At 45.3% G+C, this 18,157-nt stretch overlaps 1 protein-coding gene and 1 long non-coding RNA gene across 2 annotated transcripts in view; both read left to right on the top strand.

The window, feature by feature from the left end:
• Window positions 1-937: 937 nt before the first annotated feature.
• ntn2 (netrin 2) overlaps window positions 938-18,157 on the top strand; it is a 54,208-nt gene continuing 36,988 nt past the window's right edge. The window contains exon 1 of the mRNA XM_015000638.2: window positions 938-2,171. Within this exon, the coding sequence (XP_014856124.1) occupies window positions 1,121-2,171 (1,051 nt within the window). The 5' untranslated portion in view covers window positions 938-1,120. The remainder of the gene's footprint in view (window positions 2,172-18,157) is intronic.
• On the top strand, window positions 14,210-15,145 carry LOC106930695 (uncharacterized). The gene is made up of 2 exons (XR_015766338.1): window positions 14,210-14,693; window positions 15,070-15,145. It is a non-coding gene; the product is annotated as an uncharacterized LOC106930695 (long non-coding RNA).

The raw sequence follows: 18,157 nt of genomic DNA, 5'->3' as shown, positions 1-18,157 counted from the left end.
GGATATTTATTACAATAAGAATTGTTCCATATTGAAGTTATTGTTTGGGCTGTTGGAATAATGTGGATCAAAGCCTGAAAAGGTTGATATGCATTTTATTTTATGCAGTGGGTGATTGGCATTTGATAAATCAAGTCTATTGTAATAGTTCAAACATCAAATATGCATTAATATCCTCATCTCCATTTTTGTGGGTTCAGCCAATCAGCTCCATAGAAAATCAACGGCGCTCCTGGATTGGCTGCAGTAACTCGTCAAGTCGCTTTGCAACCAGCTGCACATTTACTGGAAAAGAGGAAAACTTTTTAATCGTAAACAGAACCAACATGTCTGTATGACCCAGGAAAGCTCAGAAACTCACTTTCATTTTAGCTTCTGTGTCACGTAGATATTTTACCCCTCAGAAAGTTCCTCCAGTCATTTTATTTCTTCACGTTTCAATTTGAAAACTGGCTTTAACTAAGACTTCTCGTTGTGAGACGACGCTGCAGTCCAGAGCTGTGGAAGCCACTCTTCTTCTCTTTTGTCAAGACTTTCTCTTTCAGCCGAGGTTTGACCCGAGTCGCACGCAGTTCACAGCTTTGCACTCCCACATGGGGATTATGCGGGTGACTTCTGCCGTGCTTTTCAAGCCTGACCAGAAGGTGGGGGCAGTTTTGACCTGAATAGCAGAAATGAATGAGCGAGAGGCATTGAAATTCAAGATGCAGTCACTAGCAGCCTCTAATGTCTCTCTTTAAATGGTCACTTCCTTTCACTTGGGGCCTCATTTAACTGTCTGATCCTTGACAAGCTTTTAGTCAACGAAAACATTCACTCTGGCACTAGAGATTCATTTGAAGCTCCTTTATAAGGGCAAGCTTAATGTGGGTTTAAAGACGTAGCTTTGTTTTACGTGTCACTTTCCAGCTTCTGTCCTGTTATGGTAAAGTTTGCCTGTGACACTGACCTTTCTGCCTGTTTCTCTCTTACAGGAAGGACTGGAGTGAAGGGCCACTGAGCTCAGACACTCTCCTTTCACCGAGTGACAGAAACTCACAGCGCAGAAACACACGGACGCACCTTTCAGCGTTCTGCACAGCCCAAAGTCTGCAGGCGTCAACTCGGCCCTTTGAGCAGGATGAGGGAACCCCTGAGCTGCCCGCTGGGCTTGTTCTTCCTGTTAACTTCAGTCTCCACTCACAGTGCCACCAACCCTTTTGCAGGACAGCAGACGTCCTTGGACCCTTGCTATGATGAGGCCGGAGCTGCAAGGCGGTGCATCCCTGAGTTTATCAATGCCGCCTTTGGTAAGGAGGTGACCGTGTCCAGCGTCTGCGGCCGGCCTCCTTCCCGCTCCTGCAGTGTCGTTGAGCGCAGCGACGATCGCCCCTCTGTCCGCGCGTGTCAGATCTGCGATGCAGCCGACCCCCGGCGTGCCCACCCGGCCTCCTACCTTACAGACCTCAACTCAGCCCACAACCTCACCTGCTGGCAGTCGGAGAATCTGAACACGTCGCCCCACAACGTGACTCTCACCCTCTCTTTGGGGAAGAAGTTTGAGATCACGTACGTCAGTCTGCAGTTCTGCTCGCCCCGACCCGAATCCCTGGCGATATACAAAAGCATGGACTATGGCAAGACTTGGATGCCGTATCAGTTTTACTCGTCACAGTGCAGACGCATGTACAACAGGCCCAACAAAGCAACGATTACCAAACAGAACGAGCAGGAGGCGCTGTGCGCAGACGGCCACACGGAGATGTACCCTCTCTCTGGAGGACTTATCGCCTTCAGCACTCTGGACGGACGCCCCTCCGGCAAAGACTTTGACAACAGCCCCGTCCTCCAGGACTGGGTCACAGTCACTGATATTCGTGTCGTCTTCAGTCGGCCCCAGCTCCCCAGAGAGCTAGCGCTGGGCTCTGGAAGCAGCGTTGGAGGAAGGGACGACGACCCGATGGCGGTAACGTCAACGTTACCAACCTACTTCTATGCAGTGGGAGACTTCCAGGTCGGCGGAAGGTGCAAATGCAACGGGCACGCCTCGCGATGTCTGAAAGACAAGGAGGGGAAGCTGGTGTGTGACTGCAAACACAACACAGAGGGGCCTGAATGCGACCGGTGCAAACCCTTTCACTACGACCGGCCGTGGCAGAGAGCCAACGCTCGAGAGGCCAACGAGTGTCTGCGTAAGTCCCTCTGCTTTTCTTCATTAGTAGGCAACGCCGTCTGTGCTGCACTTGTTAAATCCTGTAAATATTTATGGAAGTGGTGGATAGAGGTGCAGAAAAAACATTTACTCTATAGAGCAGGAGGGTCAAACTCATTTTGGGCCAAATGAAAAATCTGAATGTTCTTAATTAAAGGGCCGGTGTGCCAGAATGTATTGATAAAACCCATTAAGCTGTTAAAATATCAATAAGTGTTTCTTAAAATGAAATAATTGCTGATCAGTCCCTCCAGGGTTTTGTGATTGTTTTTGTATTTTTTGCAATCAAAATTCCAGATTTTGTGGAACTAATTTAGAATATTTGTAAGGAATTTTGCACTAATATACGATGTTAAACGTGGCTTTTTGCTACTCGTCGTATCGATCACAGACTATAACTTGACATCACGTGATCCTGAGGCAACAATCACTTAAACTCAATGTTTTTGACCAATTTTGGGAAAAAAATGCAGCAAAAAAACAGAAAATGTAGGGATCTGTTGATTTTGTGTGAAAAACTGGAGACTTGTCGATGCAATCTGGAGTCTAAAGGGCCACATAAAAAGCTACGGCGGGCCAGATTTGGCCCCCGGGCCTCCAGTTTGACACCTTTGGTATAAAGAATCACAGTTTGTAGTTCTGGGAATCGTGAATCGATTCAAAATGCTCAAAATTTGATTTTAAAAGTTGTTTAGCGTTATGTCCAGTCGGCCATCGTAAATATTTTGATTCTTTCATATTTTTTATTAAGCCAACCTAATAATGGTCATTTAAGTTTAATTTGATACAAAACCTACTTTTGTTTAAAATCTCATATATTTAACACACAATAGAAACTTATAGATTTCTTTTAAATATTCTAGTCATTTAAACTCTTTTCCTCTTTCCAGTCACATAATTTCTACTCAGCTTGAACAGAAAAATTAGTTTCTGAATCAAAGTGTGATTACCGAAGTGGTAAAATTATGAGATGTTATTTCTATAATTAAATGTTTAAATTTACAAAACTTAAACTAAGGTATTAAACTTGAAGCTCACCTATTTTATATTTTTCTTGCAGATATTTGACCGTTTTGATGTCTTTATTTTCCTGTAGTCGTTGAAAGATGGTCATATTTTCTCTTGTTCGACATCAGAGATTTTCCATGGTTTTTGTGTGTAAATATGTGAAATAAATCCAGAAGTGTGAAGGTTTAAGGAGGAAACGTACAATAATAATATTTTGTTTTATAGATCAGCTGGTTTTTATCCAGGTAAACATTTAAATCCTTGCCATCAATATTTAACTCCTGATAACTGTAGAAATATGAGCCATAAATTCATAGTAAGGTTCTGGGAAGGTGAACAAAATGGACTGGAAACTTAATTTAATAACAGAGTCTACTTCCACATTTTGCTCTTTGCATTTAATTCAAATGCAAGGAGCTTTGTACTTTACTAGTTTGTTTTGTGAAGGGTGAAAAACTCTTTACTGCTAGCAAGTCTAAACACAGGATCTGGAGCCACTGGCGCTCTGCAGGGCCAGGCCATCCAAGAATGTCATTTGGCTGCTTTCTGTGCAAGTCATCCTGTCGCTTTATGAAACCCGACCAAGAAAAACTCCCAGCGTGTCGAGCAGAAAGTTTCTGCGCTGATTATATTGCATTTGATTAAAGATGAAGTTTTATCAGTGCACTGGCTTCAGCCTCGTTTGTTCTGGTAGCATAAATAGACTCAGGCTGAGCCAGCTTTGCTTGTCATAGGAATTTGTTAGCATAGGAAAATAAAACCGTATTAGAAACCGCTGTCCCCACTTTAACCTTTGCTCACCGAAATGAAATTACAGCCAGAGGGAGGAAAAGAAACAGTGTGTATTTTTCTAACATGTTGTAATTACCCAGTGAGCTGGCCTGAGGTCATATTTAGCACCGAACGGTGCCAGATTTGTTTAAAGGGACCAGGAGTGACAGCCAGAGCGGTAAGGCCAACAAATCCATCCTTTCCTCACCAGCTACTCTGAGCCTCCAGCGCCAACCTCAGCTTGGCTCCAGGCGGGACTTTAAGCCTCCATTTACTCAATGCAGACGGATGCAAACACACTCACAGGCCTTTCTTCAACAATATCCTGTCAACCCCTCAGTGGGCTCTCGCTCACGCTTTTCCACACGCCCTCCTTCAAATGTCCCGTGGCTGCTTGTGAAGTGTTGTACCTGCTTCCCGTAAATCTCTTTGCTGTGGGATTGATCCGTCACTTCGATCCAGAGCCTCTGGACAGGACCAGCAGGTTTCTGCTGGCCATCTCCGATGACCTCATCCTGCTGCTCAGGCAGGGCGGTTCAGGCCCGCTCGCTGGTTGCACGCTATACCTGCTCATGCATTTAAACATGGCAGGACGTTACTCCCACTGCCTCTGCAGAGGTTCAGGGTAACTGTGTTGAGAACATCCGTCTTTGTTTTTCTGTTTCATGCCTTCCTGAAGTGCTGGACCAGAGCACAGGTGTCAAACTCAAGGTCCAGGGGCCAAATCTGGCACGCCGTAGCATTTTATGTGGCCCTCTGGGCTCCAGACGCAAAATTACATCAATCAGTCCCTCCAGATTCTGGCAGAAATTTACACAAAATCAATAAATCCCAGAATTTTGTACTAGTCCAAAATTGTGAGTTTATTGCAAAAAGTGTCAAAAATCTTGGGCTGAAGTGATGCCAACTCTCACCTCCAGGTGGCAGTATTTCTTACTTCTGCTGCACTGCTGCCTTAGATTGACTCAGTCAAGTTACACTGCAAAAACATTAAATCTTAGAGTATTTTTGGTTTGGTTTCTTCACTTGAACTGAGACAAAACTTACTTACAGGACATTTTCATCAAGAAATAGAAGCTTGTTTTAGGCCAATAATTCCTCAATATTGATGAAAAAGTTACAGTTTCACTGGCAGATTAAATTATAACATGGAAAAATAGGATTTAACATAGGAGACATAATCTAGAAATTTATCAATATTAAGGGATTTCACTGCAAAAACAAAACCTTACCAAGTATTTTTGGTTTTTTGGTGTAAATATCTTAGTACAGTTGAAATAAAACAAAACTAACTTTTCACCAAAATATGAGCTTGTTTTAAATTGATAATTTTGTAAGCAGTGATAAAAATATGCCAGGTCCTCTGGTTGTTTATTTCACTAATAGAGACATTTTCCCAGGTTCTAAGTGAAATAATCTGCCAGTGGAATTAGTATTTTTTTAAACCAATACTGATTTAAGACAAACTCCAAAATCCTGCTGAAAAGTTATTTGTAAGTTAGTTTTGTCTTAGTTTGAGTGAACTAAGACATTAGCACCTGACATCAGATAAAAATACTTTATGTGGCCCTCTGGAGCCTTGAGGGCCACATAAATGGCTTTGGCGGGCCAGATGTGGCCCGCGGGCCTCGGGTTTGACACATGTGCCCTAATTAGTCGTCTCTTAAATTTTTACCCCAAACAAAAAAAAACTTCCACCGACGGTTTGTGTGATTCTTCTCCAGTTTTCCTCAATGTTTGACAAGCCTTGCACCAAGATAACCGTCTGCTGTCTTGGCGAGCTCACACACACACACACACCTCTATGTGCCGCCTTCATCGCCATGAATCGTCCCTGAAGACGCAGGTTTACAAATCCCTGCTGGAGCGGTGGAAGACGGCGGCGTGTTTGCGCGGAGCCGCGGAGGAAAAAGCCGTGATTTATCTCCGCTGCGCCTGAACCGCAGGACCGAATGAGGAAACGGATAAACGGAGCAATTCGGCTTCTGGCTTCTCTGTTGGCATGGCTGAAGTTATAATGTAAATACTTTATGTTGATTTAAAGATCCGGGGCACTACATCACGCCTAATAGAGTCTGCCAGCACGTGACGTACGTGACGTCAGGGCTCTGCCGCTCCGCCATGACGGTCATCAAAACCACCAATGTGCTCAGAAAACGGACATCTGGCCGCCTAATGTCGCTTCCGTTTAGTTGATTTTACTTTAAAATGGCCGTAGGATGGTCGGCTGCATAAACAGACAAGGACAGAAACCAAACGTGTTATTTTACTTTAGAAAGATACGACAGCAGCCGTCAGTCATGATGACTGTCAGCTTCGGTATGAGCACGGATTTACAGAAAACTTTTTACAAGAAAAGTAACGTTCATATACTTTATAATGTGGCGACACTCGATGGAACTCAGATTTTGTGGAACTTTAGTTTTAATAGGTTGCTCAACAGCGCCACCCTGGGAATTTCACCTTTTGTTTAAGGCACACAGGTTCGGTTATGCGAGGGATTGAAACATCCGAGATTAAAGTTTACAAAAACCATTTATTAAATTCTTTAAAAAAAAAAAAAAGTTTAAAACCAGTTTAAGAATGAAAAAGGAAAAACAAAGTGCAGTTACCGGCTGGAGGGGGCGCTATGGGGACGGCATCCACCAAACCAAAAAAAAAAACCTTTAACACCAGACGCAGTGAGAAAACCCAAACTCAAGAATCACAGCACGCAGAAGAGGAAGACACCGTCACCGGACCTCAGCAACTGCAAAACAAAAGCAGTTAACCAATATAACAATCTTAAACCTAATAAAAGAATCTTGCCACGCCACAGCAGGAGGTGGGATGGGCTCCGATGCCCCAAACACGCTTCAATGGAGGAGGATGAGGCCGCAGTCCGACTTTAAAACGAAGGTGCAGAAATCCGGGAGATGAAAGGAAACAGACAGAGCAGAGCAGCAACGGCGCAACTGTGGGGGACCTTGAAAATTAGTCACCATTTTAAATAAAACTGGAAGAGAAGGAGCGCAGCGCAGTTTTACCTACGATCACACTTCAATTTAGATTTTCTGACCAAGATCAGCTAAAGTGCAGGGAGAGAGAACCACTAGGATATCAGCGCAACAAGCACCAGCCGGCGATTTGTTGCGTTTCGCTGCCAGAGCCCACAGGACGCGAACCACAGAGTGGGGAACAAAGAGACACGTTCAGCAGCTCCTTATGTACACCACGCCCACCTCAAGAACCGGGACTTCTCACCTGGAAACTATTTGTGTAGAATTATGTATATTTCTATAGCACTACAATAAGTAGGTGTAATTAGAAAGATGGAGAAGTTACCGCCTAACCGTTGGTTACCATGGAGACAGTGCCGCACCGTCATGTAGCCTAGCATGTATGGAAAAAACTGGTTAGCATCTCGTCTTTGTACTTTTTTAAGATTTGAAGGGGAAAGTCTGTTCATGACATAAATCACCTGCTGTGAATTCAGGAGACGATTATGTTTGTACCGTATTTTCCGGACTATAAGGCGCACCTAAAAGCCTTAAACCTACTTAAAAATCAGCAGTGCGCCTTATGATCCGGTGCGCCTTATATGTGCAGTGAATTCCAAAATCTGTCCCTGCAGAGACGTAAAGCGTACAGTACTACGCTGGCAGCGATAAACCAATCAGAGAATTGTTGTCCGAGCTCTGCTGAGCTTTTTAAACTAAATAATCCCACTGACATTTAATTTATAACATGGAAAAATATCTGCCACTAAAACTTTTAAAAATCAATGTTACAAAGGCTCGGGTGGAAATTGTTTGTGACCAGATTGGGCCAGGTGTTGGTTGGTTCGGCCTGGGTGGGGAAGGTGCGCCACCCAGTGGTGAGTTCTCTATAGCACTTTCAGCAGCGGTACAAAACCGTGTCTCTGAGAGTGGAGGCGTGCAGTTGGTGCCGACAGTTTCGGTTGGGGTAGATGTGCGTTCCTGACTTGTTGTAAGTGTGTTTTGTTATTAAATGTGTTAGGGTAGTTTATTTATCAGTTCCACCTATTCTGTAGGATGACGTTGTTCGTCGTGCCGTTGTTAGCATGCTACGCATGGTTAGCTTCTCACCTGCGAGTATATATTGCGTAGTATTTCAAGTATTTAGGCTTATTACTGTTTAATGTGTTCTGGTTAGTATCCGTACATGTTGATGTGCCTGTTTATTGTAACTTTTAAGTTACTTCACGTGTGTAGACCTCTTTAGCTGTCAGTTGTAGCATTTTATGAACATGTGGTCAGTTTGTGGCCAGCAGGTGTCACTGCTGCTACTTGTATTGGATACATGTGTAAGGTGTATTAATGTGGGCTTGTTTCTGTTAATCTAGACCACATCTCCAACTCCAAGCCACCTTCTGCTGCACATCTGCTGTAACGACGCAATAAAGAGAGATTGAAAACAAAGCCCATCTCCAGTTTGTTCTGATCGACACACAGTGGCGAGTGTAAATATCCCACCAGCTTCAACTTCAGAGTAGATCCTCAGCTACAATTTTTGGTCCTTCGAGCCGGATCAGGACACTTACCACTGTTTCAGCATGCGGTCCAGCCAAGAAGCAACAGTTAGACCGAAGCGGCAAACCCGCCCACCTTCATATTTACAAGATTATGAAACCAGTTATATGGGGCGACATCTTCAGCCTTCATTTGATTATGGAGGTGTACAAGCTGATACTGGATGCTATGATAGCTCATATTCACCAGAAGAGGGAGCTGCCAAGATGACACCCCTCACTCCCCTATCTGATACACCACGATGGCCCAATAGTCAATGGGAAATCACGGTAGATGAGTGGGTTGGTTCCCCAGAACAGAGAGTTACTGAACCACAGCGGTGGAAGAGCTTATCAGAAGAGGACTTCAGAGATTATTCTGTGTCTTCACACCCCAGACAGTTAATGCAGACCTCCTCACTCTACCGCTCAGAGCTGGAGCTGCTCAGAAGACAGAGAGCTGAATTGGAGCAGTCTAAAGAAGCGATGCGTGCTGAGATGGCTGAACTCAGAGAATTAAAGGAAGAAATGAAGAGAAGGATGGGACCTCCCAAGCAGAGCACAGCCACTGTCCAGCAGAGGTTTGGAGTCCCACCACCAGCATATGCACCACCACCACCTCCAATACAGCTGGTCAACGATGAGGAGGAGGAGGACTGGCCTGATCCTCCACCATGGCCTGAAACAAGAGAAGAAGCTGAGCCTTCTCCACCATCCCAGCCAGTTCTGACTATGTTGGAGAAGCTGATGAGTGATTTACAGCTCATAAAGAATCAGAGTCAGAGTATGATGTATCAAAGTAAACCTCCCTTTGCATCACATCATACAGCGTATGTTAGTAACAGTAAGGTGGAGGTGCAACAAGAGAAGATGAGGCACAGCGATACCAGATATCAACCGCCATCTCACTCTCCTCATGTCGGAGGAGTAGGCAGACCACAGTTCCGTGGACCCACCACTACACAAGAGGAGATGCTGACAGATGTTCATGGGTCACCAAGGGCAGAATGCTTGGAGTCAACAACGGGTTTGCATCCTCCTTCGACCTTACCAGTTCTCCCTGAACAAACCTATCGAGGTCCTAGGCCAAGCATTCCCTACTTTGCCAGACGAGACCCCAGCGACTTTGCTCGGCTAAGGATTGCCTTAACTAATTTGTTACCTCCTGATGGGACAGAGCTGTTCAAGTACCAAATCCTGGTGGATCACCTTAAACTTGAGGAAGCCAAGCTCATTGCAGATTCTTATTTGAACTCCGCCACACCATACTCGGACACTATGGAGGCCCTGAATGAGAAGTTTGGCCAGCCACATCAGATGGCATTGAATAGGATTGCCAGTGTAATGGATGCTCCAGATGTCCGCCGAGGTGACTCTGCAGCATTTGAGAAGTTTGCTCTCCAAGTCCAGTCTCTGGTCGGGTTGCTCAGAACTTTGGGCCCAGATGGTGATGCTGAGCTAAAATGTGGATCACATGTAGCCCGCCTGCTGAGTAAATTGCCTGCAGATCAGCGTGCAGACTTCCGACGAGCTATGTTCCGCCATCCCAACACCGTCTACACTTTGGTAGATTTTGCTGAATGGCTCCAGTACGAAACGTGGTGTCATAATTCTGATAGTCATGATTCTGGATCAGGAACTAAAGACAAAGCAATTCATCAGAAGAAGAGGGTCACCACTATACTGCACGGATCCAAGGATGGTTCAGTTCCCAATTATGCAGGGAAGAAGGGCACCAAAGCAGAACGTTATTGCCCCTACTGTGGAAGTATGCACCATTATCTCAGCCAGTGTTCTGACGTTCAGAAGTTGTCGAGGGACCAACTGTCCCAGTGGATAAAGGACCACGACAGATGTTGGCGTTGTGCAAGATCTCATCATGCAGCTCAGTGCGATCTCCGGAAGCCTTGTAATCTATGTCAAGGGAAACATCTTCAGGTGCTCCATGATGTAAACACTAGAGCCAACAAAGAAACAACTAAGGAGGAAAGTTGTCTCATCAGTACCACCACTGACATGCTTTACCTTGACAGGCCACTGGAGGTCAGCAGAGTCTTGCTAAAAGTAGTCCAAGTCACTTTGCATCACGAGAACCACAGCCTCAAGACCTATGCTCTGCTCGATGATGGTTCGGAACGCACAATGCTCCTGCCCTCTGCTGCCCACAAGCTTGGCCTCCAGGGCAATCCAGAGACTTTGAATCTGAGAACTATAAGGCAGGATATCCAGACATTGAGAGGTGCGTCAGTTTCCTTCCATATATCCCCTTCCTTCAGCAGTCGCAGCCGTTTCGCTGTGAATGGAGCCTTTACTGCTGATCGTCTGGTCCTAGCAGAACAATCCTACCCAATTGACAGACTCCGGAAGCAGTTCAAGCACCTGTCTGATCTGCCTCTGCATTCCTTTAAGAATGCACAGCCTCTGATCCTCATCGGTACGGACAACCCTCACCTCATCACCCCCATCGAACCAGTCCGGTTGGGTCCACCGGGTGCACCTGCTGCGGTCAGAACCAGACTCGGATGGGCTCTTCAAGGACCCATGAGAATAGCAAACAGTGGTCTCCAACACCCACAGTGCTTGTTCACATCAGTTTCTCACTCTAACACGGAGCTGCTGAGGAATGTGGAGAAACTCTGGCAGTCTGATGTTCTTCCCTACCGGAGCGAGAAGACAGTAACTCGTTCCAAACTGGACCAGGAGGCTGTGGACCTGTTGGAGAAGAAGACGGAGCGCGTGTGTGTGGATGGGGTTCTCCGTTACGCTACACCACTGCTACGAAAGAAAACCATGCCTGCCCTCAAGGCCTCTCCTGATTCGGTGATGTCAAACCTGCGGAACAATGAGAGGAGATTAAGTAAGAACCCAACAATGGCTAATATATATCAGGAGGAGATTCAGAAACTGGTCCAGGCCGGTACTGTGGCAAAACTTGATCCCCAAGAAACCACAGCTGATGGAGAGTCATGGTTCATCCCTCATCATATGGTGAGCCATAATAACAAGAACCGGCTTGTGTTCAACTGTTCCCACCAGTACCAAGGTCTCAACCTCAATGACTTCCTACTACCTGGACCTACCCTCGGGGCATCACTTTTAGGAGTGCTGCTACGGTTCCGGGAACATGCCATCGCCATAAGCAGTGACATAAAGGGGATGTTTCACCAAGTTCGCCTCCTATCAGAAGATAGACCCCTCCTGAGGTTTTTGTGGCGGGACCAGGTCAAAGACCGACCACCAGACATCTACGAATGGCAGGTGCTTCCCTTTGGCACCACTTGTAGCCCCTGCTGTGCTACATATGCCCTCCAGCGTCACGTCACCGACCACAGTAAAGATGGAGAGGATGTGCGGTTTTCTGTGGAGCGGTGTTTTTACGTCGACAACTGGTTGCAAAGTTTGCCATCTGCAGAGGAAGCAAGAGCCTTAGTGGATAAATTAAGAGCATTGCTCCTTTCAGCAGGGTTCGACCTTCGTCAATGGGCAAGTAATGCGACGGAGGTGATCAGTCACCTACCGAGTGAAGCCCGTTCCCCCACTACAGAGCTCTGGCTGACACAGGACAAGTCCGATCCCTTTGAAAACACACTTGGACTCAGTTGGAACATTCACAAAGATGTCATAGGCTACAAACACAGACCCCTCAACTATGGACCTTTGACCATGAGGAACATCTACAAAGTTCTTGCTTCCCAGTATGATCCCCTGGGTTACATCCTGCCCTACACAACCCGTGCCAAGGTGCTGGTTCGTCAACTATGGGAGAAGCATCGGGACTGGGATGACCCACTGCTTCCCTTAGATCTACAGCAACTGTGGGAGCAATGGGAAGATGAACTCAAGCTACTGCCACAAGTCACCTTACCCAGACACTATACTCCTGCAGTCGACGATGCTTCAGTCACTAACAGGCAAATACACATCTTCTGTGATGCGTCGGAGCAAGTTTATGGGTCAGTTGCATACCTCAGGACTGAGGATAGCCAGGGTCAAATCCACCTATCCTTCCTCCTAGCCCGCTCACGAGTAGCCCCCAGGCGACAACTGTCTATACCTCGGTTGGAGCTTTCTGCAGCCTTAACAGGAGCTCAGCTAGCTAAGCTGTTAAGTGCAGAGCTCACCCTGAGGCTCGACACTACCACCTTGTGGACAGATTCCACCACTGTGTTAAGATGGATACTATCGGACTCATGTCGCTACAAAGTATTTGTGGGCACCCGCGTGGCTGAGATTCAAGACCTAACAGATTTACAGTCTTGGCGTTATGTGGATTCAGCCAGCAATCCAGCTGACGACATCACCCGGGGTAAGACCTTACAGGAGTTGTCTGAGCTGACCAGATGGAACCAAGGACCATCTTTCCTACTTCAGGCCTCAGACTACTGGCCTACTAATCCAGCAATCCCACTCGAAGAGGAATCCTCAGAACTACGGAAATCCGTATTTTGTGGTGTAACTTCGACCACCACATTCTCAAGCCCAGAATCTGAGACCTACAAAGACTGGCAGGAACTGCTTGAATCCACTGCACAGAACCTACAAGCTGCAGTCGGGAAGGATGTGAGTTTGAGTGCTGAAGACTATCGCAAAGCAGAGAGGCACATTATGGCTAAGATACAACATGATAGCTTTCCTGATGAGATCAGACTTCTTAAACTGGGGAAGCCGGTTGCCACCAACAGTAGGTTACGTGCCTTAGCACCCCAGTTGGATGAAGCAGGAGAAATCAGGGTGGGTGGTCGACTGAGACAGGCGAAGGATCTTGAATTAGGAGCAGTACATCCCATAGTTCTAGATCCAAACCATCCATTCACCAGACTTCTGATACAGGACTACGATCGACGTCTATGCCATCCTGGTCCTGAGCGACTGTTTGCTGACATTCGTCGAAACTTTTGGATACTGCGAGGCAGAGAAGCAGTTCGACGTCATCAGTCCAAGTGCTCAAATTGCAGACGTTGGAAGTCCAAGCCTACTATCCCTCAAATGGCTGACTTACCAGCTGCTCGTCTCCGCCTCTATAAGCCTGTTTTCTACTCTACAGGGACAGACTGTTTCGGACCATTCCATGTCAAAATTGGACGGCGTAACGAGAAAAGATGGGGCATCATATTTAAGTGTTTAACAACCAGGGCTGTCCACCTTGACATCCTCACCCATCTTGATGTTGACTCCTTCCTCATGGCCTTACGGAGATTCATAGCCCGTCGGGGTACACCTTCGGAAATTCTCTCAGATCAGGGGACCAATTTCCGTGGGGCGGAACGAGAGCTACAACAGGCCATAGCAAAGATGTCTCCGGACCTGCAGCAGTCCCTTGCCAAACAAAGGATTGTTTTCAAGTTCAACCCTCCTGGTGCCCCTCATTTTGGTGGAGTGTGGGAAAGAGAAATACGTTCTGTTAAAACTGCTTTGTATGCCACCGTCGGGGCCCAACCATTGCCAGAAGAGGTGCTTAGGACAGTCCTTGTTGAAGTGGAGGGAATCTTGAACTCAAAACCCTTAGGTTATGTATCCTCCAGTGTTGCAGACCCTGACCCTGTAACACCAAATCATCTGTTGATGGGGCGGCCGGATGGGTCGCTGCCCCAGGTTGCGTACCCTGCAACTGAACTTCCCAGCAAACGCCGCTGGCGGCATTCACAAGCTTTGGCAGACCATTTTTGGTCCAGATTTATTAGGGAATACCTTCCCAATCTACAAGTCAGGCAGAAATGGCAGACTTCTCAAGCTGACCTAGTTCAGGATACGGTGGTCATGCTCATGGATCCTCAACTTCCCAGAGCACTTTGGCCAGTCGGACGAGTGACCAAGTTGCATCCAAGTGCTGACGGCCGCATCAGGTCTGCAGATGTTCGAGTGAAGGACCGAATCTACACCCGACCAGTGGCGAGGATGATTGTTCTTCCTGCAGTTCCTGAGGATTCCAACAGCCACGGTTCATCATTAGAGACTTAAATTGTCGCCTTTGTTTAGAAACAAATGTACTTTATACATTTGGGGGCGGCTGTTACAAAGGCTCGGGTGGAAATTGTTTGTGACCAGATTGGGCCAGGTGTTGGTTGGTTCGGCCTGGGTGGGGAAGGTGCGCCACCCAGTGGTGAGTTCTCTATAGCACTTTCAGCAGCGGTACAAAACCGTGTCTCTGAGAGTGGAGGCGTGCAGTTGGTGCCGACAGTTTCGGTTGGGGTAGATGTGCGTTCCTGACTTGTTGTAAGTGTGTTTTGTTATTAAATGTGTTAGGGTAGTTTATTTATCAGTTCCACCTATTCTGTAGGATGACGTTGTTCGTCGTGCCGTTGTTAGCATGCTACGCATGGTTAGCTTCTCACCTGCGAGTATATATTGCGTAGTATTTCAAGTATTTAGGCTTATTACTGTTTAATGTGTTCTGGTTAGTATCCGTACATGTTGATGTGCCTGTTTATTGTAACTTTTAAGTTACTTCACGTGTGTAGACCTCTTTAGCTGTCAGTTGTAGCATTTTATGAACATGTGGTCAGTTTGTGGCCAGCAGGTGTCACTGCTGCTACTTGTATTGGATACATGTGTAAGGTGTATTAATGTGGGCTTGTTTCTGTTAATCTAGACCACATCTCCAACTCCAAGCCACCTTCTGCTGCACATCTGCTGTAACGACGCAATAAAGAGAGATTGAAAACAAAGCCCATCTCCAGTTTGTTCTGATCGACACACAGTGGCGAGTGTAAATATCCCACCAGCTTCAACTTCAGAGTAGATCCTCAGCTACAATCAATATTAATAAATTATTGACTTAAAACAAGCTCCTATATGTAGCTAAAAAGTTACTTATAAGTTAGTTTTGTGAAGCTGTTTTTATGATTTGGACCTACAAATTATTCACATTGTTTAATTAAATGCAGTTTGTAGATGCAGAGCAGGTACAACAAAGATAAAATCACAATTATCACATTTTTGCCTTTGAAATTTAATGATTTTTTGAGTGAATACTTTCAGTTTGGTGATTTTGGCCAAAACTCGCAAAGCACCAAACTCAACCATTGTCGTATTTAATTCCTATTTTCCCTCCATACATCAATATTTCTGCTATTGCACCATGCCTGCAACACAACTACGACAGTCAGGCTCAACCTTTCACACCACAGGAATACAGATGCTTTACGTTACGGGTGAGCTGAGGCTTTTTGGTTCTGTGGCTCTGGTGGCGCCGCCCCTGTTTGTGGAGAGCGATATGTTGAAGTAGCGGCAGCTCGAAAGGGAAAACGTTGTGATCCAGCAGCTGGACTCGCGTGTCACAAGCGAAGCGGCGGCCAGGAGCAGTTGCTCAGAACATGGCACAGATGAAGTTAACTGAGCTGGAAACAGTGAAAAACCTCTGAAGTACAAACTCCCCCTTTATTATGTTCACTTTGGTAAATCTCTCTCCTCAATAACCTCACTGGCAGGCGGCAGATGGTTATTCCTGCTGATTAGACTTCCAAAATAGCCCCCCCCCTCACCGTCTCAAGGGCAGGCAGAGGTCAGGCCCAGTCATCCAGCAGCTCGGCCAACGGGCTTTTTACACCTGCGGATCCTGAAATCTACCACATTCAACTGGTACGGTTTGGCCAGCGTGAACATTAATATCTTTATCTGCATTATATTTAATCATTACATGCAGAAGAATAGGATTTACATGCTTTTTTCTGTTGTTTTGAGTAAAACATATTTAGAAAACTGATCATTGACATCATGGCTGGAGGTTAAGAGAGCAATGATCTTTATTTATGTGACTTAAAGGAATAATTCTGGATTTATTTAGTGGTGATATAATAAAAAGTTACTATATTCCCTTAAAAGGGACATGTATTATGCAAAAATTCACATTTTGCATGTTTTTATACTTCAATTTTGGTCTCTACTGCTTCTAAAAAACAACTTAAATGCTTAAAAAACTGTTGATGTTTTGGCAATAAGTTCATGTTTTTTGGTGAAAATAAATCATTTCAAAAACGTTCAGAATGTAAAGTCACAAATCAGCAGGGACTTCACCGTTACCTAGCAACCCCAGCAGAGCTCCAGCCCGTTACCTAGCAACCCCAGCAGAGCTCCAGCCCGTTACCTAGCAACCCCAGCAGAGCTTTTTTTAACTTAAAAAATGGTGCAGTAGAGTAAAAAGAATAGTTCTTTAAATGAACAGTATCAAACTCAGGATGATCTGAATTAAATTAGCATTAGGTTGCTAATGACTACCAAACAATATTTACATGAACCTGCACCAGCAGTACTACAGGCTACTTTACTAGATAAAATCTTGTTTCTATTGGCTCTGTTAGGTTTCAGATTTACATCCAGTGTGCATGTTGGGCTCAGATCAGCTGGACTTCAGGAAGGAATTACACTGAAAAAAATAAATAAATAAGCAGAGCTCTTAAAAAAACTTGTGCTAATTGGTCATAAGTAACTGAAGTTTGTCAAACTTACATTATTTACCTTTATTTAACTTGACAAACATGATAAATTAACTTGGATAAACTTAATTTGATCCCTTGTGACCAATAAATTATCAACTCTGGTCTAAATGACTTAAAGGTTTAATAACCAAGTTTATATTTCAAGGATTATTTTCAGAAAGGAGGATGTTTAGGACAGTAGAGGTGAATTAGACTGGATGTTGAGTCTGAGACAAACTAATCTGGATTCATGAAAACTGAAGATGCCAAAAAAGTTAACTTGTTTTTTTGTTTTTCACAGAATCTCACTTCAAAAATCCTGAACTATCCATTCAAAGCGTCTTTGTCCGTTTTAAAAATGTCTTTAAAAAACGTTACAAAAGCCAAAGGATGTTGCTTTAATATTGTTTTTGTAGTAAACAAAGTTAGCTTGCGGTGAAAAAAATGCAACAACACGATGAGGTCATTAGCCAGGAGGTGCCTGAGCTCCGGCTGTCTGCAGAAAGCTCCGGAGTTTGTTCGGTGTGATTAGTTTACGCTGCAGCTTTGCTGTCAGGGTTTCGCTCTGGGCCGCGGCCAACCCGAAGGGGATTGATGCGATCCTGTTTTTGAGAAACCACCCAGAAAGGCTTTTCTTGCAGAAAGAAATGGAACATGGAGAAACGATTGTTAAAGACAGCGAAGTGTCGAGTAACAGACTGAATGCCACGGAGGTTTTAAAGCGCCCTGTGAGCGCTGATACATGTGTGAACGCCACATGTGGCCTAGTTGTGCCTTGCAGTGTTTCATCCCAGTGCCAAAGCAAACTGGGGAAGCTGCAGAACCAGTGCCCACCCTGCTTTCTCTGGCCCACACTGCTTCTTCCTCACAGATGGTAGTAATCACCTCCCGAGGTGCCCGTCACCGTTCGGCCTCTCCTCTCTGGGCTGACTTTTGTCAAGGAGCGACTGTTTGCCAGGAGATGTTTCTCCTCTCCTGCTACTTATTTTACCTACTTTTTCCTGAGTTCTTTGTGTTTTTGTAACATAATTTATATGCTGTTGCAAACTCCCTCTGCTTTATTGCATGAGAAAATGTGTTTTTTGGCTGCCCATTGGTTTTTCTGGTTGCAGCCAGAACTGGAGACTATTAGGATAAAATACGTCTTTCAAAAGTATTCATACACCTCGAACCTTTTTATGTTATGTAAAATTACAGCTGCATACTGTAACACGTTTTATTGGAGTTTTATGTGACGGAGCAACACAAAGTCGTGCGTGGTGG

Source organism: Poecilia mexicana, unplaced genomic scaffold, assembly GCF_051168715.1.
Source record: "Poecilia mexicana isolate PSO_F unplaced genomic scaffold, ASM5116871v1 scaffold_19, whole genome shotgun sequence".
Classification (NCBI taxonomy): domain Eukaryota; kingdom Metazoa; phylum Chordata; class Actinopteri; order Cyprinodontiformes; family Poeciliidae; genus Poecilia; species Poecilia mexicana.
The sequence above is the reverse complement of the archived record's forward strand: the minus strand, read 5'-3'. Positions and strand labels throughout refer to the sequence as shown.